General features: G+C 32.5%; 1 protein-coding gene and 1 non-coding gene across 3 annotated transcripts in view; one reads left to right on the forward strand and one right to left on the reverse strand.

Annotated features, from left to right (window-relative positions):
- Nucleotides 1–26,646, reverse strand: part of LOC128866053 (patched domain-containing protein 3) — a 120,488-nt gene that overhangs the window by 13,332 nt on the left and 80,510 nt on the right. For both annotated transcript variants that reach the window (XM_054106532.1, XM_054106531.1), the window contains 2 exons: nucleotides 18,361–18,494; nucleotides 16,594–16,739 (listed from right to left, as the gene is read on the reverse strand). In XM_054106532.1, the coding sequence (XP_053962507.1) occupies nucleotides 16,594–16,739; nucleotides 18,361–18,494 (280 nt within the window). The remainder of the gene's footprint in view (nucleotides 1–16,593; nucleotides 16,740–18,360; nucleotides 18,495–26,646) is intronic.
- Nucleotides 10,876–10,947, forward strand: Trnae-uuc (transfer RNA glutamic acid (anticodon UUC)). The gene has a single exon. It is a non-coding gene; the product is annotated as a tRNA-Glu (tRNA).

Raw genomic sequence — 26,646 nt, forward strand, 5'->3', positions numbered from 1 at the left:
AACTTTTTAATTTTAGGCCAGTTTGATTGTTCACTCTGAAACTGTTCCCAAGTAAAATATTTTTATTTAATTTTATTTAAAATATTTAATATTTTTGACTTATCCGTCTAACAACTGTTCCTACATAAATTTTTTTGTTTTAATTTCAATCCTGATTAAAAACTGTTCCCAGATAAAATATTTTAATTTAGTTTTATTTAAAATATTTAATACTGATTGTTCCTTTTAGCAACTGTTCCTAGTTGAATAACTTTTTAATTTTAGGCCTGTTTGATTGTTCACTCTAAAAATTGTTCCCATGTAAAATATTTTTATTTAATTTTATTTAAAATATTTAATATTTTTGATTGATCCCTCTAACAACTGTTCCTAAATAAATTTTTTTGTTTTAATTTCAATCCTGATTAAAAACTGTTCCCAGAAAAAATATTTTAATTTAGTTTTATTTAAAATATTTAATATTTTTGATTGTGCCATCTAACAGTAAACATTTTTTTGATTGTCCTGATTGACCACTCACTCTAAAAACTGTTCCCAGATATAATATTTTTTTTTCATTTCATGTAAAATAATTAATTTTGATTGCCATTATGACCAGCTACTAGGGAATAACATTGTACAGAGTTGGTCCACAGGCTTCCCACGCCTAAGTACAATAGTTCCTTCAATTCAATAGTATGAGTAATTCCGCATGTGACCACTTTATTACTGAAGAAAGCCAGCCTTACATCTCAATATATAATATTAATACATTGTTGTATGCGCTGAAAACGTGATTCCAGTAAATGGTCTACTCCCATTCATTTAGCACCAATGAAAGTGGAAAAGTGGCACGACAGCACCAATGCGCAGTCAGTATAAAAACCACAAACAAGTAACGTCAAAGAACACCACAGCAGACTGCATCGAAAACCACGAGAATAATCTAAGCAATTAAAAAATAAAATAAGTTTCACTACACATCAATTGAATGCAATGCAACTTTTGTGTATACCTATTAAATAATCTGAAACTGGGCGTGAAGATGGTAGAAAATATTTGAGCATCTGTACTGTACGATTGTACTTTAATATTTGGTTCAAGTGGTTGGCTGTAACAATGCATGGTCGGTTGAACAGCCTAAGGAGTGTTGAGATATGAATTGGCATTGCCTATGGGACGTTCAAAGCGTGAAAGAAAATAATGTATGCTATAAATCAAATGTGAAGAGAAATGAGCAAACATTTTCGTATTTTTTTTTTCATTTTCTAAAACTGAAGGAACGTGAATGAATGATTTGTGAATTCGCTGGCGAATTCTTTCTACTGCTGCCTAAGGCAATAGGTGACCATTTTATGCAAAGGAACACATTTTCAATTTTTTGTTGTTGTTATTTTTATAAACAAATCCTTCAATTGCGTTTTAGCAATTAAAGTGACGGGCTCGCAATTGGATGATATGCGAGAGTTGCAAATTTTTGATTGCTTTGTTGCCGCATATATTTACATGACTTATTCAAATCTATCGTTCGCCATATTTGTTGTTGTTATTGTTGACTTGACTCGCGTCATTTAACTTGTGATTATTGTAAATTTACTTGATTTACACTCAATTGCTGGTAATCTATTCACAGAACGTTGTACTATGAGCAAAAGTAAGTAGTGCAACAAATCAAGAAATCTCAGTTTCGCACAGTTGCAGACATTAGTCACCGGGCGCAAGCGAAAAAAATGACAAGACATATTTATTATAATTGCAACAAGTTGCACAAAAATTGCACAACTTTTTTTCTTTAATTTGCATGTGTTTACAAAGAAAACCTGTGCGCCATTTCAATTGTTGCTGTTGTTGGCCAATGCGCTTGTAGCTTGACTTGGTCAGGAAGTTGTTGCACGCAAACCGTTGGCTGGTATTCAATTTGTGGTCGGTCTTAAGTTGTTTGTAGTGTTTCTTACATAATTAATGTTAGACGATTGTTTGGAAGATAGTTGACAGAAGATAAAAATCTGTTGTTCGTTCTTAATATTTAATTTGCACATTAGGGAGCTTCGTCAAAAAAAAAGTTTCGAAATTATGAAATTTGTGGTATTTTAAGATTTTTGGAAAATATTTGGAAAAATATAAAGATTTATGTCAGACAATGACTTGAAGCGATTTGAAAATACCGAAAAAGATAAGTTTGTTTTTTAAATCAAATAGTTTTTCGATTCGAAAAAGTCTAAAAAAATTAGTTTTTTTTTAACAAATAAAATAAATGTTAAAAAAAAAACTTCAGAAGAGTTTAAGCTTAAAAGATCTGCAGACAAATTGATACATTTTTTTTCCACGAAATCAAAATAATGAGATTTTTTGTGAGGTTATCAATTTGAAAATAGCTGAAGCATTCAGGTTTCTTTACAAATAATTTTTTTTAAAGAAAAAATAAACTTCAAAAGAGTTTAAGCTTAAGAGATCTGAAAGACAAATTTTTGAAAATTTTATCCACGAAATCAAAATAATGAAATTTTTGTAAACGATTTTCGAAATATTTTGGCGAAAGTTTTAAAATATAATAAATAGATTTAGTTCCGAATTGACGCTTCACAAAAAAAAAGGGGCTTGGAAATAATAAAATTTATTGTATTTTGAGATTTCTGTAATAATATTTGGAAAATTATTAAGATTTATGTGAGGTTATAATGCCGATCGATTCGAAAATGTTCATAGAAATTGAATTGTTTTACAAATAAAATAAATTTGGAAAAATAATTTTTTTCACAAAAAAAAAAACTTCAGAGAGTTAAGCTTTAAAGATCTGCAGACAATTTTTTCAAAATTTTATCTACGAAATGAAAATAATGAGATTTTTGCAAATGATTTCAGCTCAGAAATTAGTTCAGCTCACGTAAATCTTAATAATTTTTCGAATTAGTTTGGCGGAAGTTTAAAATGTAGTAAACAGATTTAGTTCCGAATTAATGTTTCACGAAAAAAAAAGTTTCGAAATAATAATATTTATTGTATTTTGAGATATTTACAAAAATTTTTGGAAAAAAATTAAGATTTATGTGAGGGTATCGAGTTGGAAACATTTCCAAAAATCTCATTATTCTGGTTTCGGCTAAAAAAATTGAGGTTGTTTTTACAAATAAAATAAATTTTGAAAAATATTTTTTCTAAAAAAAAAAAATTTTTTTTAAATATTTTTTTCGCAAAAAAAAAGTTTTTTTGCAAATAATTTTTTTTTCAAATGTAGAAGAGTTTAGGCTTAAAAGACAAAAGAACTTTTTTTTAAACTTTGTTGACGAAATAAAAATAATGAGATGTTCGGAAGTATAATACTTCCAACAAACATTTTTTTTTAATTAAATAAAAAATAAATAAATTTGTCATTACGAGTCAAAAACAGTATTATTTTTTTGTGTCGCTATTGATGCACCCTAATGTGTATAGTTTTCTGGCTCACACCTGCTAGTTAGTCCAAAAATTTCAAGTGTTTTGATAGACAAATTGCTTTTGGCAAATAACGAATTTTCGTAATCAAAATGGGCAGACTCTTGAGTTGTTTTTAAGCAATTGAAAGATATGCAAAAATTAAAAGCAAATAATACAGCACAATTAATTAAAATTTTTGTGATTGAAATAAATAAATAAAATAAATAAATAAAAAATAAATAAAGAAATGCGAACAAATAACCTGGAAATTGCGTTTTAGTAGGCAATTTTTGTAGAACAAAGTTATGGTCTATGGCTCCCGCACGTCTCAAATTTTTTTGAAATTTTTCTCGAAATCACAAACTAGATTGTAAGTCAAGGAGCTAGGCAAGGTTGTCTGTGAAGTCCGATCATGTTTTCCTTATACTTACTCTTAAACAAATTTCTACCGGGTGCAATAAATGAGGCTGACTGTTGCATTAAGTTTGTAATGTACGCTGACAACTTGCTGCTTTTTGCCGAGTCTCCGACGGACCTACGGGCTATGGTCAATGCAATAAGAAATTATAGCTTTCAATGGGGCCTTAGAGTTGATTTATCTAAGTCTAAATGTTTGGATTTTAGGGAGTGCACAAGAATTCCTGCTTACTAGAGTTGGAAGTTTGGTGATGAAAATATAGAGACTGTCAATGAATATAAATATTTGGTGCATTCCTTAACTACAAACTGTCTACACCAAGCATTTGGCGTTAAAGCTTGCCGACTCTAAAACAACAATAAAAGCTACATAGCTAAAATATATAAATAACCCTAAGATTATCATTTCTAAAACTGAAAATCTTTGATGTGCGCCCAAGATCGATTATGTTTTATGATGCACAGGTTTGGGGTGTAGATAAATATGAGCCAGTAGAGAGACTTTATCGTTTCTTTATTTAAAAAAACTGATATTTTTGCTGCGAATACGCCGAATTACATGATCCACATTGAAACACATCTGCTTCCGCAATATTTGCATGCTCCTATAGCTCAATTGTGTTATGTTTTGCACTCTTTTTCACTGCTAAATTACAGACTTCCGCATGTCCTTGCTAACGAGACTGTGTGCCTTGGTTAAAAAACGGAAAATTTATCGCAAACTTTAAATTTGGAGCCTCTAAATGTCTTTAACTCCTGCTTCCTTGAAGGCAGTTTATAGAAAAACTAAATGACAAAGGATTCTCGGCACTTTTAAACTCAGTGAAAAAATCTACATCTACCGATTTAATAGACCAGTTTTACAAACATCAACAATTTCAATGACGACTTGTCTGTATACGAGTCTGCTATGAGTTTGATTTTTCGTGCAAGGAGAGTGCTTCTTAATCTAAATGCAAGGTCTTTTCAAAAAGTAACTTCTACAGCTTGTCCAGATGGTATCTTGGTTGTCCCAGAAAATATTCAGCACGTCATTGGTACCTGTCTCGTCTATAAAAATTTTCGTTGGGAACATTTTGGTGAAAAGACATTGGATCTCTTACATATAAACATGATTTTGAACGGTAGTGATTATTAAGCTCTGTATAAATTCTGATCTAGTTGCCTCAAATACATACAGGAAGCTGATTCTTAGAAATTTCAAAAAATCGATTTTTTTCTTTTTTCAATATTTCGAAAGTATAGTATTTTAAGAATATACTGTGAAATTTTCATGCGCAAATTCCCAATATTATAGCTTCTACAGCCCACTAACTAGGTAGAGAGCGGTCCGTGCGCTCCTGCACCTCAAGCTTTAAATTCATTTCGGTCCGGTGTTGTCAAAACAAAAAAAAAAACTATTCAACCGAATCGTCTGAAATTTTAATATGGTGTTCACAACATCAAGGGCAAGCGCTCGTACTAGAATCATATTTCAATTGTTTCGTTTTTTCTTTTTTTATTAAAAACCTTAAAAAAAAAACGATTTTTAGGGTGTGAAATTCAAAACCGCGCCATTTTGTCAGTTTTTTTGTTTCTTTTTTATTCTAGTAGCGGAAGATAGCTACGTTCATACCGATAAATATTTTTTTTGGATTTTGCGTCTCAGATAAATAGAAGAACCAAAATGGACAACACCGTCTAGGTCAAATTTTTCGGGAGGGTCAACTTCAGCGCCATTTTTAAAATTATTAAAATTAAAAAAGATTTTTTTTTAATTTTTATATGTAAAATAAGTTAAGTAAACAGCCTAAAATACCTGAAAATACCTTCTAGACCACCGGGACCCCTTAATGAATTCTCGTAATCTGCTTGTTATTTGCTGAGTACTGATTAATTTATATTTTCATTTGAGGATTAGCTTTTGAATAAGTATTTCAACATTACTTACAAAACAAAAAAACAACATTAACAAACAAAAAACAACAACAACAAAAATGAACTATGAGCCAAAATAATCTTTTTATTTGTTATACCCGCTACTGACAACTTATGTTACAGTTGTACTATTATGCCATTGTAATTATTTGAATTTAATATGAAATAAAGTACATGAAACAACAGCAACACATTTTTCTCGAATGTATTTTAGTGATATCTTAATTATTTCAAAATTTCAGAATTATCTGAACTCATTCGAAAGATATAAATTGAATAAAATCGTAACAAACAAAATATGTTAACAGGAGATAAAGGAGATGCCAATTATTTCCAAAATAAATAGAGAGCCACAATAAAGCCAACCCTCCTAACATACGAAATATGTATGTTAAAAGGAGATAAAGAAAGGAGTATATTCGAATAGAGTTGCCCTATATTTTCAAGTATTTCCAAAATAAATAAAATCTCACTTAAGCTGTACAATACTCAAACCTAGAAGCGTAAATAGCAACCCACGCAAATAGAAAAATTATCCGATTACATCGAAATTCGGTATGCGGAAGTTCTTAGCCTCACTGAGTACGCATTTGCAAAAAATAAAAACATGCAGCTATACTCACAAAATTGAAAAAATGCTTAGTTGAAAACTTAGTAAAAAAATTCAATTCATTGCAAAAAGTGCATATTCAGTTTTGTTTTTGAATAACTTTTTTACTAGGTTAGGTTATACTGGTTGACCGTAGCCACGCAGAGACCATTTTGGTCCATAGCGATACCAGATCAGAGTCCTATTCAGCGGAAATATGCATCATTCCAGATGCGTAAACTGTTCGCGAATTTTAGGAGTCGCTAGAGCTCCAGTTCAGGGAAAGATTCTAGCCTTTCAAAGCTGTAAGCCCCCAGGCAGCATAGTCTAGTGTTCGAGAGAGCCGGACAGTAGCATAGAATATGCCCCAAGGTTTCTCTTGTACCCGGCGCATTACATTTCCTGCAAGCGCCGAAATTAGGCACAGTTTCTTCTATCGAACGATATAACCGATTTAGTATATAAGGTTGTCAAAAAAGTCTTTTTATTGAATTTTCAATTGTTCATAAAATTGGTTATAATAATGCGATTTAAGTCAAATATGCGCCGTTTTGTTCGATGACGAGTTCCCAACGAGATGCCAATTTCATAATGCCCCTCTTATAGAAGCTCGTTTCCCTATTGTCAAAAAACTCGGAGAGCCAATTTTCACAGGACTCTCTTGTGGACAACTTCCGACTACCAAACTCGTTCGCCATGGACAGAAATAGGTGGTAATCACTTGGTGCGAGATCCGGACTATACGGTGGATGCAAAAGAACCTCCCATTCGAGCTCCCGGAGCTTCTGGCGCGTCACCAAAGATGTGTGTGGCCTGGCGTTGTCCTGATGGAAGACAATTCGGCCTCTGTTGATCAAAGATGGCCTCTTCTGCATGAGTGTTGCATTCAAGCGGTCCAGTTGTTGGCAGTACAGGTCCGAATTGAGCGTTTGGCCATAGAGGAGCAGCTCATAGTGGATGATTCCCGGCCAATCCCACCAAACACACAGAAGAACCTTCCTGACCGTCAATCCAGGCTTGGCCACCCTCTGGGCAGCTTCACCGCTTTTCGACCACGACCGTTTGCGCTTCACGCTGTCGTAAGTGACCCACTTTTCATCGCCAGTCACCATCCGCTTAAAAAACGGGTCGATTTTGTTGCGATTCAGAAGCGATTCGCATGCATCCATACAGGCAAAAATGTTTTTTTGCGTCAAGTCGTGTGGCACCCATACATCGAGCTTCTTTTTGAATCCAAGCTTCTTCAAATGGTTTATAACGGTTTGATGACTGATGCCCAGCTCTTGGCCGATGCTACGGCTGCTACTATGCCGGTCTCTTTCGATCAATTCAGCGATTTTATCGCAATTTTCGACGACAGGCCTTCCGGATCGTGGCGCATCTTCGATCACCTCTGCACCAGAACGAAAACGTTGAAACCATCGTTGTGCGGTGGAAATGGAAACTGTATCGGTTCCATAAACTGCACAAATTTTATTGGCAGCATGAGATGCATTTTTGCCTTTATCGTAGTAGTACTGTAAAATATGCCGTATTTACTTTTTATTTTGCTCCATGATTGCGACGCTATAACTCACGAACGACTAAAAGCAAACAACAATTAATCAAACAAGTGTTAGCACGTGAAAAGAGCTTTCCAAAAAGCTCTAGCGTGAACCGATGCGTCGAATACAACTAGAACTACGCGCTTGCAAAGACAAGCTTGCGGAAATACCGCAAGACTTTTTTGACAACCTTTACTTGTCATCATATGCTTGTTTACACATGATCCTGGCAACTTTGTAATTAGTTAGGCTAAGCCATCTGCCTTTTGCCTTTCTTAGCATGCGTTCCTCCAGTTCTTTTTGAAATGTATGCAGGGGTTTAAGTATCTGACTTATTTGATCCCCAGTTTCGCGCTTTCTTTAGCTTTCCATCCACTGCCTCAATAGGAAAGTTATATTGCTGTTTATTTTTCTTATCATTTGAACAATTTTTAATGTAAGGTTCACACATTCCAACCGTTAGTTCAACACGTTTAAAAATGTGTTGGATGACTAAAAGGCCAACATTTCAAATTGAAAATTGATGGTGAGGCCATACCCAATACATACATACGTCCATGTTGAGGCAACGGTTGGTGCGTGTATACGCTGCCTTAAAATATGCTGCATGCATTTTTTGAATGAAGGCCGCAACATTTATCAGAATACTCGAAATTTCCTTTTCAACCGATCTTGATTGAATTTGAATTTCGAAATTTTTACTTATCTTTAAATTATATCACTTGCATCACTGCCGTGCTCAGAAATACGCAAGCAAGTCAGAAAGTAAGTTTTTTTCCAATTCATAAGCATTTACAGGAAGTCATTTGAACAATTTCTTGCGCAAGCCACAAAAAACTGCATGTAATGGAGTCCGAGAAAAAAGCTATTAAAAAATCAAGTTAGTTGAAATTATATAAATTACATAAAAAATATACTTCGATTAAGCGATTATGATAACTTTGCCCTATTATCCAACACTGCTGGTGATTATTTTTTTATTTTATTTTTGCTTATTTATCAGACAGCTAAACAGAAATATGAATATGAGGCGAAATAGCTGGTACAATAGCCATTGTGATGGTGTTTGTAAAAGGGAGGAAACAATTATAAGTTAACTATGCACCACTTAGAGATGAGATTAATCAGTATTTACATGGCACTTAATTACATGTGACACAGAATTTCATACATTTATGCGAGTGTCAGTGGTAAGGAAAACACTTGGCGGTTTTCCAGTTTCCTCTGCATAATTTTCAAATGTTTTTTAATCACTTTTAATACCTTTGAATATCCAAGGTGGCGCAAAATTAATCACTCTATCAAAAGATTTCTAATTTTTGGAATTTTGGATTTATTTACTTGTGAACTAGACAGCTGCAGTATATAAACAGGCAGGGAATGGCGCGCGTAAAGGCCAATATAAAGATTTCCTTCACTCAAAGTCATTGCGTTTCTATTTGGTCAAAAAGATATTCAAAAACAACATTGTATGATTCATTTTGCGCCACCTTGTATGAACATTAAACCAACCCGATTTGTGTGGCTTACACATTTTCGATACCGTACCGTTCAAACTATGATGGCTCTTGTTATTACGTTGAATTCTTTCCTGGTAGAGGTCTGGAGAAAAATTCCTAGGTTCCAAAATTTGATTTTTGCGGAATTTGTTAGATTTATATGGAATTTTCAAAAAGCAGGCACGGCATCAATGATACAACAATTTAATATAACATTTTATATACAAAAGTGTAATAAATTTTGAGATCCTAGAATATGGCTAAATATCGTTTTCTGAGATGGGTAAAAGTGCACTAATCTAATTACAATTATTGGTTAATAAATTCAGGCAATCTCATATTTCCTTTCAAATTACTAAACCAAGTTGAATTTCAATATGCAGGCAAGAATTTCTTACCGGATTTCTAGTTAGTAGCTCTATTTCGCGATTTATCGACAACTTAGCATGATTACAAAAACACTTGTGTTAAATAAAAATTAAAAAAAAAAAATTTTATTGTATATCTCATTTCATTTTAATATAAATTAGTCAGCATTCTTTAGGCTAAGTTATTCAGCATTCTCTTAAAAAAAGGAAGAGTTCATTCGATGACTACAGAAAAGATTTTCAAGGCCTGTTTGCCTTTACACTATGATATGCAATGTTTCGGTGAATTCAATCAGCTTTTAAGCGAGAGGTGGAGCCTTAGAAACCTAACACGCATTCGAAGTAACGGGCATTCATATAGGTAGTGCGAATACATGGTGAAAAAATTCCGAAAATGTGGCCAATATAAGACCGTTAACCGGCTCTCAGCGAATTTGAAATAACCAGTTGATTGGCTGACGTCACATGGATCATTACAGCGGTTTGTTTACGAAAAGACTGAGATTATGTTGGTGATATACGAAAAAAAAAATCAACACAGTCCTCGTCCATGTTGATTAGTTGCCGTCTGAATAACGCCTGAGTGGACGAGTGTGTGAACACATGTGAAAGTATCGTGTGGAATTCGGTTGGCAATTTGACAATTTTCTTTTTCAACATAGTTATTGGCCAAACCTTGTAAGTCTTTAGCTCAAGTTCGTTTTTCACCATAGCTGAAATCTTAAAATCAATCATCCTTGGTACGAATGAACTGTTTCCCTTCCCGAATCTCTACAACTGGCAGCCTTATGGTCAATAGTCCACTAACGCTTCATTACTAAGCCCATAAAGAACTGTTTTTGATACACTCCCGAATAAAATGTTGTAATTATCGACATTTGCCGAAATAAGTTAATTAGCTAAATGTGCAAATATCTGTTATGCGATTCAACTAAAATACGCACAAAAACTTGAAAATTATTTGGAATGGCTTCAAAAATCTTTGGCAATGACAAGGTTGTTGTGGTATTGAATGAGCATGGATATAAATAAGTTTTGATGTTTATGACAATCATCTAAAATTAACTGCATCAAATTTAATCTTTTATATGCATATTATAAGCAGTGCCAAGTAACAAAACGCGCATGGTGAACGCGTTCTTTACCTCTCCCATATGGTCTAGTGGCTAGGATATCTGGCTTTCACCCAGAAGGCCCGGGTTCGATTCCCGGTATGGGAAACTTTTTATAAGTTTTTTTATTTGGCAATTGAATTTTTATTTTATTTAGTAGTTCATTAATTTTTTAATTTTATTTACGTTTTTATGTAGTAATTCATTAATTTTTTTATTTGTGATTATTTTTTTTTTATTATATTTAATTTTTTATTTTGTTTTTTGTTTATTAATTTTGTTTTTTAGTTTATATATTTTTTATTTATTTTTATTTTAGTTTTTAATTTATTTATAATTTTTATTTACTTTTTTTGGTTTTTTAATTAATTTATATTTTGTTTTATGCTATTTTAATTTATTACTTTATTTAGCTTAAGTTTATTTTAGCAAATTTTACTTCAATTTATTCGTTTAATTTTTAAAGATAGAATTTTTTATACATTTTTTTTTATTTTGTTATATTCATTTTTTTTGTTTTTTTTACTTTGGAGTTTATCTAATTGCATTTTTTGTTTTATTTAGCAATTAATTAATTTTATTTACTTTTTTAAAGTATTTAAAGTAAAGTAATTAATTTTTGAATTCTATTAATTCTTTTATTTTTTTTTTTCATTTATGTTTTTTTTACTTAATTACTTTACTTTATGTAATATTACCTTAGAACATTTTCTTGAATTTATTCTTTTAATTTTTATGGATTAATTAGTAAAGTGTTTATTACATTTCTTTTATATATTATTTTATTAATTTTTGTTTGTTTTTAATTTTGGAATTTGTCTAATTGTATTTTTGTTTTATTTGGTAACTAATTAATGTTTTTTTATGAAGTAATTAATTTTTTATTTTATCTTTTTTTGTTTTGTTTTTCATTTGGGTTTTATGTTTTTCTTACTTTATTTATTTTTTTAATTAAATACTTTACTTCATTTAATTGTATTTGATAACATTTTACTTCAATTTATTCTTTTAAGTAATATAGTTATTTTATTTTATTTAGATTAGTTAATTAATTTTTTTATTTACCTACACTTCTTATTCTTTAACTTTGCTATATTAATTTATTTTAATTTACATTCTTCTATTTTAATTTAGTTTTGCTGTTATTTTATGAACTGAATTTCTTTTTAGTCCATTTTATTTTGTTTTACTTTATTTTAGTTTATGTGTTTCATTTCATTATTATACATTTCAGTTAAATTAATTTAGTACTCAATTACATTTTTTTTTTCGATTAATTACTTTATTTCGTTTCATTTCATTTTATAACATTTTGGTTGGTTGGTTGGTTTAAGTGTGACCCCGCATCGGAGTGCCACATAGACCGCAAGTTGGGTCCGTTGTGTTGCCCTAGAGCTCATTACGTTATATGATTTCCCCACCTAACCGAGACTTTTATTGTAGATTTTGGTCAAAGATATTAATTCGTTTCGAGAATTTTATGAGAGATTCGATTTTCAGGTTCGAGAGTACTGAAAGATTGTCAATTGTTGGAGAGCCAAGAAGAGCGAGTTGTCTTCTGGCTAGACCGGGACAACTGCACAGCAAATGTCTGCTCGATACTTCCTCATCTTCGTCCTCGCAGTATCTGCACAGCTCGTTTTGGGGAACCCCGAGCCGACGTGCGTGAGTGCCCAAAAGGCAGTGACCGGTGATAAGAGATATTATATGCCTTAGTTCGTGTTTCGAAAGACTTATAAGGGCTTTTGTCTGTTTCAGATTGTAAGTTACTAACATTTGATTGCGCAGCTCCAGCTCTTGCGAGCTCATCAGCTTTGCAATTACCTTCGAATCCACTGTGACCCGGTATCCAGATAACTTGGACAGAATTCTGAACACTTATCTCGTTAAGAGATAAGAGACAGGATCGAGCCACATCTGAGTGGGTATAAGAGGAGCTGAGTGCTCGAACGGCCGCTTGACTGTCGGTGAAAAAGCGGATATCCTCTAGTGATGTTCTATTTTCTAAGAGAGTTTTCGCAGCATACCAGATAGCGCATACGTCCGCTTGGATTACACTACAGTAGTCGGGTAATCTAAATGATAAATTGATGTGAGGGGAATTGGAAAAGATTCCAAATCCTACTTTGCCGTCTTGTTTTGAACCATCTGTATATATAATCAGAGGACCATCGATTTCGGTTAGATTTGTCTTCCATTCTTCCCTGGTTGGGAGTGAACAGGAGAATAGCAAGGGTGGTGATGGAAGACTTACATGATAGTCTATGTCGGAAGAGATAACAGTGTTCCTGTTCAGTATGGCCGAATGGCCAAGATACTTATTCCATTTCGATATAGCATTCATGCGTGTCGCTGCTTTCGCTGCAATCGCTTTGCCAGCCAGATCGATAGGGAACAAGTGAAACAACGTATTTAGAGCCTTAGTAGATGTTGTACTTAAGCATCCTGTTATCAGGAGGTAGGCTGTTCTTTGAACTCGATCAATTGTGGCTACTCTACACCGTTTTTCGAGTGCTGTCCACCATACAACCACACCGTAGAAGAGTATCGGTTTGATGATCGAGGTATATATCCAATAAATGATCCGAGGTGAAAAACCCCAGGTTTTGCCTATAGCTTTCTTACAAGTATAAAGAGCTATGAAAGCTTTTTTACATCTGTTTTCGATGTTCAATTTCCAACTCAACTTCCTATCTAGAATAACTCCTAGATATTTAGCTGAATCAGATAGGAGTAATGATTCCCCTTTTAAAGTTATTGTTTGCAGTGGAGGAGATTGTTGTTTCCTATTGAAGAGAACAAGATCTGTCTTTGCTGGATTCGCATTTAGTCCGCATTCGGTGCACCATTTTGACAGAATATTGATTGAGCGTTGCATGAGCTCAGTGAGGGTATTCAGGTGTTTGCCTGACACGCAGAGAGCAATATCATCTGCATAGGCTACAACCTTGCAGCCTGCTTTTTCGAGATTTCGAAGCAAACTATTTACAGCGAGATTCCAGAGAAGGGGTGAAGGTACTCCGCCTTGAGGAGTGCCTTTGACGGCGTACATTCTCATGCGGCTTAACCCAAGCTCTGAAGTGATTATTCTATTTTGGAGCATTTGTTCGATCATCTTTCGGATGGAGTAATTAATACCCAATTTGGCAATTTCAGACAGAATAGCGTTGGGTTCAATATTATTAAAAGCACCTTCTATGTCCATAAATGCGACAAGAGAGTACTCCTTATTGTGAAGGGAAGTTTCCACTGTTTGCACCAGTGAATGAAGTGCCGTTTCAGTCGATTTCCCTTTAGTGTAGGCATGTTGTGCCTCAGAGGTCAACTTAGTATCTAGTTGGGTTTATTTATTGTAGATTAGTTAATTAATTTTTTATTTACACTTCTTATTCTTTAACTTTGCTATATTAATTTATTTTAATTTAGATTCTTCTATTTTAATTTAGTTTTGCTGTTATTTTATGAATTGAATTTCTTTTTAGTCCATTTCATTTTGTTTTACTTAATTTTAGTTTATGTGTTTCATTTCATTACATTTTAGTTAAATTAATTTAGTACTCAGTTACATTTTTTTTTTTCGATTAATAACTTTATTTCGTTTCATTTCATTTTATAACATTTTACTTTAATACTATTTTGAGATTTTTTTAAGAGAACACATTTTTGATTATTATTATATTATTTTATTTGTTTTTGTTGATTAAACTATTGTATTATGATTAATTTTTTCATTCCAATTAAGTTGTGTTGTAGTTTTGGGAACTGAAATTTATTGTATTTTTTTAATCTTATTTTATGATATTTTATTGTAGTCCATTTTATTTTATTGTATTTAATTTTGTTATATACCATTACATTTTATCTAATTTAAGTTTATTTTACTTTACCTTTGTAATTTATTTAGTTTTTAATTAAATTTTCTATAATATTTAATTAATTTATTTTATTGAGTTTTATAACATTTTTATTAAATTTTTGTCTTAATGTTTTACATGAATTTATTTTTAAATTTAATTCTATTATTTTATGATTTAGTTTCTTTAACTTCGGTTTTGTTTTTATTTTTTAATTGCATTTTTATGTTATTTCACTTTTTTATGTTTATAAGTTTATTTTTTATATGAAACTTTGTTTTAATTAATTATTTTATTACATTTCATTTTATTTTACTGCATTATATCTGATTCAAAAACAAAAATTTTTTAATTGATAAAATAAGATATTTAATTTTTGAAATTAATTTTTTTTATTAATTTGTGTTTGACTTTAGTTAAATTGAATTTTATTTTAGTTTTTCTATTTTTTCATTAATATTTATTTGTCTTATTCTACTTTATTTTTTATTATTTTAATTCAGTTGAACGATTGTCTTAAGGTTATTATATTATTGTATTTTTTTTACTATTTTATCAATTTTATTTATTTTAATTAATGTTTTTCATTTAAATTAAATTGTTTTTTTAATTAATTTATTTCTTAATTTTATTTAAAATTAATTGTTTAATTAAATTTTAATTTCATTCAGTTTTTATCTTTTACCTGAGTTTTATTTCATTTTATTTAATTTTGCTTTGCTTCACATGTTTTTTAATTCATGTTTTTTTAATTAGTTCCATTTTTCATTTCATATTATTTTTTAGTTTTGTATTAATTTAATTTTGTTTTAATTGTTGTATTTATTTTTATAAATTAATTTATTAAAATTTATTTTTTCTTTCAACTTATAGTTGGATTTTTTTTTGTTTTATATTATTTTCTAGACTATTGCTTCGAAATTCCGCCAAAGATTTGTAGATTATTTATTACTTTGCTGAATTATTTGATTCACTACGCTTACCCATTCATCATTTAGATTAAATCGGCCTTTATAAGCAGGCGTGAATTACCCCACTAGTGACTGCTGCCTTAATGTGACATATGGTTTGCCACGATAATCGTTTCGTTTACAACTTGTAATTGTTGAGTAATAAAACTGCCTGCATTAAGACTTGTTTATTAAACACACCGAGTGTATTGTACGTCATTGCATCATATTTTGCGCAGGTTATGGACAGAATAATAAAATGAACGAAAGTTATGCGAAAAAAGTGCACTAACACGGTACAAATTTATGGCAGGGAAGAATCTGAAAACAAACGTAAAATGCGGGGATGCAGATTGTTGACAACAATTATTTGTGATAAGTTAATATATATATATTTTTAAAATTTTTTTTGGGAAAATTGGTACTGCAGACTTTGATAAACTTAGTCATGGCAGTGATACTCTCAAACTAACAGTTAGGGGATATACCATCAGTAATATTTTGGATATTCAAAATAGCTTTTGAGCTTCGCTCTTTCAACAGCTATATTGAATGCACAATAAAGTGTAGATACGCATTTTTCTTACATTATTGAGTGGTGAGAAATTTTTAGCTAGGCAAATATTTTTCCGTAACTCAGCCATCTATGTCTTGTATGGTTCGTTAAAAACTGTGAACTCTAGGCTTGCTGAACACTTATCGCTTATCACTTCTATTGAATCAATGCCACTCATAACTAAATTCCTTAAATGAACCAATATTTATCATTAACTTTATCAGAGGACCTAAAGTAAAATTTACCTACATATAAGAATGGAAAATTTTATGAAATTATTGAGCTTAAGGCGTAGCTGTTCTAGCTCCTAACACAAATAGCTTATAAGATTTATGTTTTAAGCTAATTTTATATAAATAAAACTTATCACTCATCACTTGATTAATAGACTCACCAGGTCTTGTTATGCGCCCCACATTGAATCGATGCGTGTAGTTCACTTTGAAAAATGTTTCAACGACAGCGCGTTCAGCCTTGCCCTCTCCATTGATAGGTGAAAATAAATATTCGGGATCGATTTGATATTTTAATTGTTGGTAGCTGGAAAAGAAAATAGAAATCGAAATAAAAATAATTAAAATCTGGAAAGTAAAATATTTTAACTAAACTAACTTTTGTATCTAAATCTATGGAGTAGATTAGAAAAATAATATAAAATTTTTTGTGCTACCATTTTTCCAAGACTTTAGACCCAAATACATTTAGACATAAACAATTTTTCCAATAGTCAAACTGCGATCAAAGCCCTATCGCCGCCTTGTTGCAGCTCTCTTCAGGTCAACTCCTGTAAGGAGGAGTGGTAGTCGTCGGTCACCGGGTGATCGGAACTCATGCGAAGAAGCTTGGACCTTGGTACAACCCTCATTGCAGAAGCTGTGGAAGTCCTGCGGGGAAAAATACTGTTGAACACTTTACTTGCAAATGACCGGGTCTGGCGGCTAGGCGTTTGAGATGCCTTTCGGGGATAGCCTGAGGCAGTTCTCCAGTCTAGATCCTTTTTCTCCACTTCACTAGCAGCATCCAGTGCTGTAATTGTTTTTTCCTATAAGTTTTGAAATTTTTCGTAGGTAGTAGTATCGCAGTGTGGTATTAAAACGGCACTCTAGTGCCACTTGTAGTGTACTCGTGGTACGCTTGCCATCTAACTTACCTACCTACCTACGACGATTTGAGGAAGTGCCATAAAGCAGGAATTTGTCATACATATTTAACTCCTAAATGGATACATAAAACCAACGCAACCATTCACAGGAATATATCTTGTACTTATTATTCAAAAAAGAGATATAGCATGAAAAAGGTGAATTGAGATATTATATTATTATGAGTAACCATTCTCAAGATCTTGCTAAGATTCAACAGAGAATCTATAAGAAAAATGATAGGTGTATTAACTGGTCATTGTTTAATAGGCAGCCACGCTAGAAGGTTAGGACTACCTTACTTCGATTTCTGTAGAAGCTGTCTAAATACAGAAGAAGAGGAAACAGTCAGACACCTTTTATGTGAGTGTGAAAGCCTAGCTATGAGAAGGCTGCGCACTCTCGATACAGCATTTCTAACCGATGTAGCGGATATATCCCATCTAAAACTAACGAAGCTCTGCTCGTTTATTAAAGCAACCGGATGGTTTGAAAAGGAACACGTAGAGTAAGGATAAGCTCCAGTGGTATCACAATGGACCTGCCGAAGGTCTAAGTGTGTCTTACGACAACCACCCTACCTACCTACCTACCTAACCATTCTCATAGCACTTAAGAGGAATACATTTTTTTCCTTTGTTATAATTTTATTAGCTGTCTTTCATTAACTTTTCAAAGAAAGCTGGTACTATGCCGATTATTATTGTCTCGATGAAAGTCCACAGAAATATATACATAAATATATGTATATACAAGGTGGCGCAATATTAATCATCCAATTTCGTTTTTGAACAAACTTTTTACTAAATAAAAAAAAAACGATTTTAAGTACTACAAACCTTTATTTCAACCTTTACACGCTGCATTGCTTTTCTGTCTAGTCTATACGTGCCAAAAATTATTGACCCACGACGTCGTTTCCAAAACGGGAGATACATTTTTTTTAAATAAATAGGGAGATAAATTTTGCGCCACCTTGTATATTTGAGTATAATTAGTTGGGAGTAAAAAACACTTACCCAGTCATGCAGAGCATCGTTAGCAACACCGGAATTATAATGAAATAGCCAGGATGTTTCGCTATTAAAACACCCAAATGGTAGAAGGATTTATTTAGCATTTTATCCACCCAATATATGCAGGCACACCTCATCTGTTGAAAAACGAGAATAGAAAAGAAATAAGAAAATTAGAAAAAAAAATCGAGTTGAAAATTTCAAAACAGGTTGATTGAAAAGTAAGTTAGCAAAAATAAAATAATACGATATTTGAAGTGAAGTCAGTTCCTGGATTGCTTTATTTTATAATAATTATATTACAACACAATTTTTTAGCGATTTAGTATGATAATTTAAAACTGTTTTTCTTCATAATGTTTATTATGTTTTAAGTTTTAGAAAAAAAATTATTATAATTATGTATTTAATATATATTTAGGTCTCCTCATCAGCAGTAATTCTCGCACTTGCATGACAATAAATGACCGAGTAAGCAAGGCAAATCGAGCATTATTTGCAAACATAAAATTATTCAAGTCTCGATTGCTATCAAAAGCTCAAAAGATGGTAACGGCTACTTAAAACAACAGACATCGATCAAATACTGAAGTTCGAAAGAAACATACTGCGAAAAATATATGGTCCCTTTGCCGAGGTGACGGAACATATCTTATAAAATACAATCACGAACTCGGTACCTTGATTCAAAATGGAAACGCAATTCGCTTTTTCAAAAATCAACGAATCAGATGGCTGGGGTACATGTGCAGAATGCCCAGATAGAGAGCTGCCAGTATAGCGTACCATAGGCAAGTGGTTGGACGTAGAGGTCGAGGTAGACCAAACAAACGCTGGGTTGATGAGGTCACAGCCGACTTGCAGAAAATAGGGATCGCAAACTGGAAAGGCGTAGCAGAGAATCGATCGGAGTGGAGAACCGTAGTTGTGAAAGCAATGGTCTGCAAAAGAATGTAGTGCTATTGATGATGATGATTTAATAATTTAAATTTTTTTCCTCAAAATATAGAAGTCATATTAATGAAAAATCTAGCAAAACTAGAAAAAACCATGGCGAAAAAGCAGAATTAGTGAAATGCATAAAGCAAGCAATTTTTAATGGTATTCATGACGCACCAAAATCGGAAACTCGAGGAAGAAAATGTAAAATTCTGTGAAAACATAAATAATCGCACTGTTAAGCCTTTTTTGTCATCAAACGAGCTTAAAACTGAGCTAAGCTTGCAAGTTACAAGGCGGACAATTATATATATACTGGTAGAAACCAGATTAATAGTAAGAACATCCAGAGAAGTGCCGTTGTTGAGTTTACTGAACAAAGCAAGAAGGCTTCGATTTGTAAGAATACAACTTTTCTGTCGAAACTGAAAAAATGTGCCAAGAACGGATTAAAAAAAAATAAATATATTTTGGGTCTGACGGAAAACAATATATCGCACCCTAAATAATATACAAAAGGGTCACAACTCAAAATGAGCAGAAGCTCAAATATGAACGAGACGTTATCAATAAAACGGTCCGCGGATGACATATGGAAAAAATAAATTTTTTGTTTTTTGGTAGGACTGTTATAAGCTTACATGGCAAAATTCAGCGTGATATGTCACATAGTTTGTTTTCTGTGCTACTGTAAACAAGTCAAGCTCGAGTGTGGAAAATTTTGAGTTGTGCCCCTTTTGTATTTAGGTGCGATATGATCGATGACCGATGATACACAAAATACACGCTGGCAAATCAATAATGGTGTGGGAATGTTCTTCAGAGGAAAGAAGAGATCCAATATTTTGGACATAAGATAAAATGTGTGCTATTTGGACTATGTGAGAGTATTGCATAGAGTTATGATTTCTTTTGCAAGAAAAGAAATGCCCTTAAAATCGGAGTTTAAGCCGGATAACGATCGTAAGCGCTCTTCCAAATTAGCAAAGCAGTTGGTTAAAAAAGAAAAAGTGAATGTTTCAAAATAGCGCGCACTCTCTTGACTTTAACCCAATTGGGCATCTTTGGATAGAACTGAAAAAGGCTGACGGACTTTTTAAAGCCAGAAATAGCTAAGAAGTGTGAAATCAAATTTTAAAGTCTTGTGAAAAAGTACTCTATTTTTCCAGATAAATATGCAAATTTAGTCAATTATACGAATCAAAGGAAGTCACAAAACAAGTCGGAGGTGCTACGAAGTACTTAATTCTCAATTTCTTTTAACTTTAATTTCTTCGTGGCTAAACTTTTTGTTTGGATTATTTCTGACAGGGAACGTTCTTTAAACTCGATGAATGTGTTTTATGTTGTAGAATATTTGGAAAAGAAGCTTTTTCTTTTCTCAAGGGGTTACATACGTCCAGCAGCGCGAAAAATGTGCTAAAAGAAAAACTGTTTTTAGAAGGGATAACAATAGAAACAAATATAAAAAATTTGCATACATTGTTTATGAGTACTTAAACTTTATAAAAAAAAATTATTTTAATTTTTCTTTACAAAAATTAGTACATAAAAAATCACGTGACCCAAAGTACAATGAAAAAAAGGTGCTAAACGGTTTGCACCATTTCTCCTTGAAATGTTGATGGATTTGTAAAATGTAAAAAAATTATTGTAACATAAAGTTGTAGTTATAGTCTGTCGAGCCGTATTTTTGAATTTCGAAAAATTTTGCTATTTACGGCATTAAAAAAAAAAAGTATTCGTTTGACGTCATAAATGTCACACTTTAATTATGTTTATAAAATTTTTTAATAAAAATATCAAAAGCCCGGCTCGACAACTATACAGAAAACACTTTCGAATATTAAAAAAAAAACTGCATCAAAAAATATTAAAAAATGTATGCATACTGTGCCGGAAAAAGCAGTTTCGAGAAAAACGAGTTTAAACTTTCAAGTCCATTTCGCACGAGGTCGCGCGCACTTAAAGCAAGAGTTTAAACCACTAACCTTTAGTTCCATAAACCCTAGCATATCGATCCTACACATACTCGCATGTTGTCCTTATACATACTTCAGAATAACCAAAGAACCGACAGGCTGGAAGGCTCCGAAACTAACGGCCAGCTGCCTCAAACGAAGGATAGCTACCTGAGCGCATCAAATTCTCGTCGGGCAGTTACATTTTCTACCATTACTTTATGTCTATGGGGAACGTTTATAATCGACTTCCACAGAAATACGCCCAAAACTATAAAGAATAATAATCTGTAAAAAAATTATTTTTGAAAATTCTGGATGTACGTAACCCCATAATTTGCAAAAATTGTTTTAAATTGTAAAGAAGAAATTATCAGTAGTTTCCAATTTGTCAAAAATTATATTACAAAATCTTTGTGTAATGAAAATGTGTGTATTAATCCCTTAGCGAGTTTCTGATTCTAATAAAATTATATTTTTACACATATTTTCCAAAAAAAATTAACAAAATTAGACGTTATTCGCTATATTCATTGGTTTGATTGCTTTAATGAGTTTATATTAAAAATATTTAGTTATTTAATTTTTTTTTATTTTATTCCGCTCTCTCTACTTAAGCTACTTAAAATGTTTTTTTTTGTTTCAAAGTAAAAAAAAAAGGTTTAAGAAGAAATATTAAATCTATAGCAAAACTTTAAATGCGTTTTTCTCAAAACTATGTTTTTTGAACTGATCACTGTAACTTAAAAATAGATTGGTAAAATTTATTCCGCTTTTGAAAAACATAAAAAAATCGTGCTTACCGAAGGACTATTTCTTCAAAAATCTTGATTTTTTTAAACAATTAATTGTCCGTTTTTTTCTCGAAAATCTGAAAAATATTTACTAAAAAATACTAAATTAAAGTAAAATACTATTACTTACTTTAAAATTAATTTGTTTTTATTTTTTTTAATGTTAAAACATGATTTATTGTTTTTTTTTTCAACAAACTACTACTAATAGTAATTAAAAAAAAAATCATCCAAAATGTTTCCTTTGCCTTAATTGCATTGCCTAAAATTGATTGAAACCTGTCTTTCAATATTTCAATATCAATTCAAATTATCTGTTATTCGTTTGAAAATTCATTGAACTTGATTTGTGATGCCTTCTCTATTTTTACTTAAAATTTTTTTACCTTGCACGCTGCCAGTTCGATTGCACGCACCTCTGTAGATAATTTGCTTATTAAAGCGCAAATGGCTTATGATTCCGGATGTAATCGCATTGCATGCATTTGCGCAAACCTCTCCGACATAACGACATTGTTAGGTCGCTTTATGATTACACAAAAACAAAAACAGGCGGCTTAATTCATAGCCACAAAATGCTTGCAAGTTAAGATTGCGCTGTATGCCCTTAAGTGCGACGTGTGTGTCAAGCACTGGGAGTGATGCACGAAAGCATTCGACACTTTAGCTGCGTATGAGTAGCGCCTTCGTATGCCTTCGTGCATACAACATTATTTATGTTTTAATTTTATATCAACGCAAGGACATTTTTAATGTAATGATGAGAGTTGTTTAGAGGTTAATGAGCGTGCATTTAGAGCTTTGTTTGTGAAACACAAGTTCACCCACGTTGACTGCATCTTTTTTCTCGCAGCTACTTAAAATATTGTCGTCGAAAATTGCTACTAAGTGATGACTATTTTATTAGCGATGTGTGATGTGAGACATTTTTATATACCCTGCAGGGAAATGCACTGGTTTCGAACTGATAGATTTTATTATAGTGGGAATTATTGCTTGTATTTATGCCTTCACTGTGCTATGTGACTAAATTAGTGGTATGGCAAATAAAGAAAACCACAATTTTTTGACACCGAAATCTAGATTTTTTTAGAGAAGGCTTTTTCTATGACAAAAGTGCAGTCGAGGACTTCTCTCTGCTTACCAAGATTGTGGCACTCCTTATAAATTCTTCTCTCATTAGAATATGGAAAGTTGTATGCTGTGGGTATCGAAAACTGTATGGCTGAAGTCTGTGAAAGTATTCTCCGTCACTCTGCTGCATTCTTTTTTTATTTATTTTATTAATTTATTTTTCTTATAAAACCAATGCATAAATAAATGTTGTCATTGCATGTATTGCAGAAAGTTTAATGCTGCATAACTTATAAAATGTCCCGTTCTCAACAGAAGTATGTTGACACGGTTAAAGATTTAGGAGTAGTTTTCGATGCAAAACCCACGAAATCACAAACTTATACAAAAGATTTTTGCGTTTGCACATAAAAAATTATTAATTGCTTTTGTTAGGTCTCTTTTGGAGTATGCAGTATGTACATAAATAGGATAGATCGCATCCAAAATATTTGTATAAGACTTGCATTTCTTTCTTTAAATTTATCAATCTTAAATTTTTTTATTCACTGATGATAAATGAATAAGTAAATAAAAAATAAAAAAACCCAAAGATCTTGTATCTTGTGTGATACAGGTCCCCGGGATGTATCTGGCATACCTCTGAAGGAGTTGACAGATCTTTTGCGCTCGCAAAGATACTTTTCATTAGTGTCATCTAAAACACCACAGGCTATAATTTTCTGCTTGGGTTGTAAGGGAGTTTTTTTACATGCGTTCAACATTTTACGACCTCAATTCCTACTTTCACCTCTACGTGGTACACCTTGGTAACCTGAACAGCCATAGCTGAAGACGAGCTTTCCAAACCGCGTGGAGGCATAGCCAGGACTAATGAGAAGGGAAGGTTTGGGGAGAACGAGGGGGGATGCTACTTTGACATATACAATTTAAAGGCCTCGGGAAGTTCCCAGCGCCGGTCACTGAGCGCGCGGCTGCAAAAGGCGTTTGTTCTTTAGGTTAGAAGCGACCTTATGCTATTGAGCATCTGGTCAGCTTAGCCATGCAGCATACCAGAACTTCCTTAGGCTTGTAAAAACATGAATTTAAGCCCGCGGGGAATACAGTCGTCAAGTGGTACACACAGAAATGTGGCAAATCCACCTGCTACGGCAGCGTGTACGTCGGACTTGAAGGTGCAGAATTTGTGTTTCTATGTGAAATAGTTCTACAGCAGTTTATGCTGCCTATTTAAAAAAAATAAAATTTTGAGCTAATGGTTGATGGATTTACATTATTTATATGAACTTTTAGACCCGCATATCTACTATTCCTTCGATGAATAATACATTTCATTTTAATAGAAATTTAAAGCTCAAAGTATCATGAAAAACAATAAAATTTTCATACACCTATAAGAAGGAAGCGTCCATCAAATATATGGACTTTTTCGTTCCCCACACATTTTCAAATAAATTACTTTTAAAAATAAGATCTGCATGAACAAATAATTTTTTGTAAGGGAAAAGAGTAATGTGCGATTGATTTCAAAGCTCAAAAAATGAGCTGAAAACGATTCAGTTAATTATCGCTCTAAAACTATAAATTTTAGGCGCATAGTGCACATTACTCACTTACTTACTTATGGTTTTATTTATAATCAAATAAAGAATATTTCTTTCATGCACACCTATTTCTGACGCCCGAACGAGTTCCAATAATGTATGAAGCAATAAAAGATGAAGTTTTTCGAAAATAATTTCATGAATTGTTATGCCAATTCTTATGGAAGTCTAGCCTTAGACTCCAACTCCATTTCATCCAATATAGTCTTACAGTACAGAGAGGAACCAGAATTACTTAGTAATTGGCTTGAAATTACTCTGATATGGGCTCCCGGTCATAGGAACATTACATGGCGGATGAGCTAGCAAGAAAAGGTTCGACACTAGACATAGCAGAGGCGGTGGCAGTCTCCACCCACTGAACACAATAAAAGCATCCATTGCTTCACACTATCATGCTTTAGCCAAAAGAAGATGGAAGCAATTTACCACATGTATTACAACAAAAAACACATGGCTGTCGTACAACATCCCAAGGACGAATCACCTGTTAGGATGTTCTCGACCAAACATTTCACGCATCACTGCAACCCTTACAGGTCATTAGAAAGTAGCGGATCATGCAGCCAGACGCAACCTCCCCTTCAATCCCATCTGCAGAAGCTGTCAAGCCGAAGGGGTGAATGAAAGTCTTTTCCACTACATATGTGAATGTCCAGGGCTAGCTAGGGCATGACTTCGCTCCTTCAGTAAGCCTTTCTTACAGCAAATTAATGAGATCTCAGACATCGAGATAAAGAATTTGCTGCTATACTTGGACCTCACTAAATGGATCTGACTTAGAAAAAAAGACATCATCACACGAGGACAGTGGTAATAAAACGGTGCTGGTCACTAATTATGATTATTTCAGTGGAAATACTCAACCACTTCAACAACAACAAAATGCCAATTCTTCTTTAAGTCATTCGTATATACGTTTAAAATACCGATACAAATGTTTTCAACCTATCATTGGATAGTGTATTGAATGTAGATAAATTTGAACGACTTAAAAAGTTAGTTTTTTATAACTCTAAGATCCTCTGCTCTCTATGACAATTGATAGTCATAGTCATAGACTGTTAGTAATCTAGTCGCATTCAGATTAGTTTGCTTCTCTAGAGAAATCACTAGTTTTGCACGATACATTTTTTCACCAGCTCTGTTTATCTAATTGCTAAGCGGTATACGCTGTTATTTTTAGGCTTTGTTTGCGCTTTTTACCTGCACATGTCTACGTACTTGAACACCCTTTTAAATAATGGAAATACTCATTTTATCGGCCAGCCAAGCATGCTAAGTAATTTCGTTTTCATTCATCTTATAGAAATGCGTGCACTTATATACCTATGTACATATAGATATATATGTGTACATATGTATAAGTATGTATATGCAGTCATGCATATATACTTGTACGTTGTGAATTTACTAATTTTGCGTTATTTAAGATACGTTTGCGCGCATTTACAAGCGCAGTAATGGTTTTGAAATAAAAAAGATAAAAAATAAAAATTAAAAAAAAAAAAAAAAAAAATTATTAAAAAAAAATGAAATAAAAAACTAAGTTTAAAATTATTTGTTTTAGAAATGGCAATTCAATGCGTACATGCGTTCGGTTATCAATGTAAAAAAATGCCTCGTTTTCTCGTTGTATAATTTTATACAAATGACCTCTAAAAGCCATTTTATGCCCAATTGGATTAATTTGATCTTTGCTTATTAACATTATGTGCCTTTACCTATAGATGTATTTCCTGAAATTAAAAAAAAGAATTGTGTTTCAATTGTCTATTCTGATATTTAAGTGATTTTAGTATTTATTCTGCCCATATTATTTGCATGGTACAAGGTGACTCATATAAAATAAATATCGCCATACTTGAAAATGCTAAAACCGCTTCATTTGGCGGGTATTGTAATATGACAGATATC

The sequence above is a fragment of the Anastrepha ludens genome, chromosome 6 (genome assembly GCF_028408465.1).
Source record: "Anastrepha ludens isolate Willacy chromosome 6, idAnaLude1.1, whole genome shotgun sequence".
In the NCBI taxonomy this organism is placed as follows: domain Eukaryota; kingdom Metazoa; phylum Arthropoda; class Insecta; order Diptera; family Tephritidae; genus Anastrepha; species Anastrepha ludens.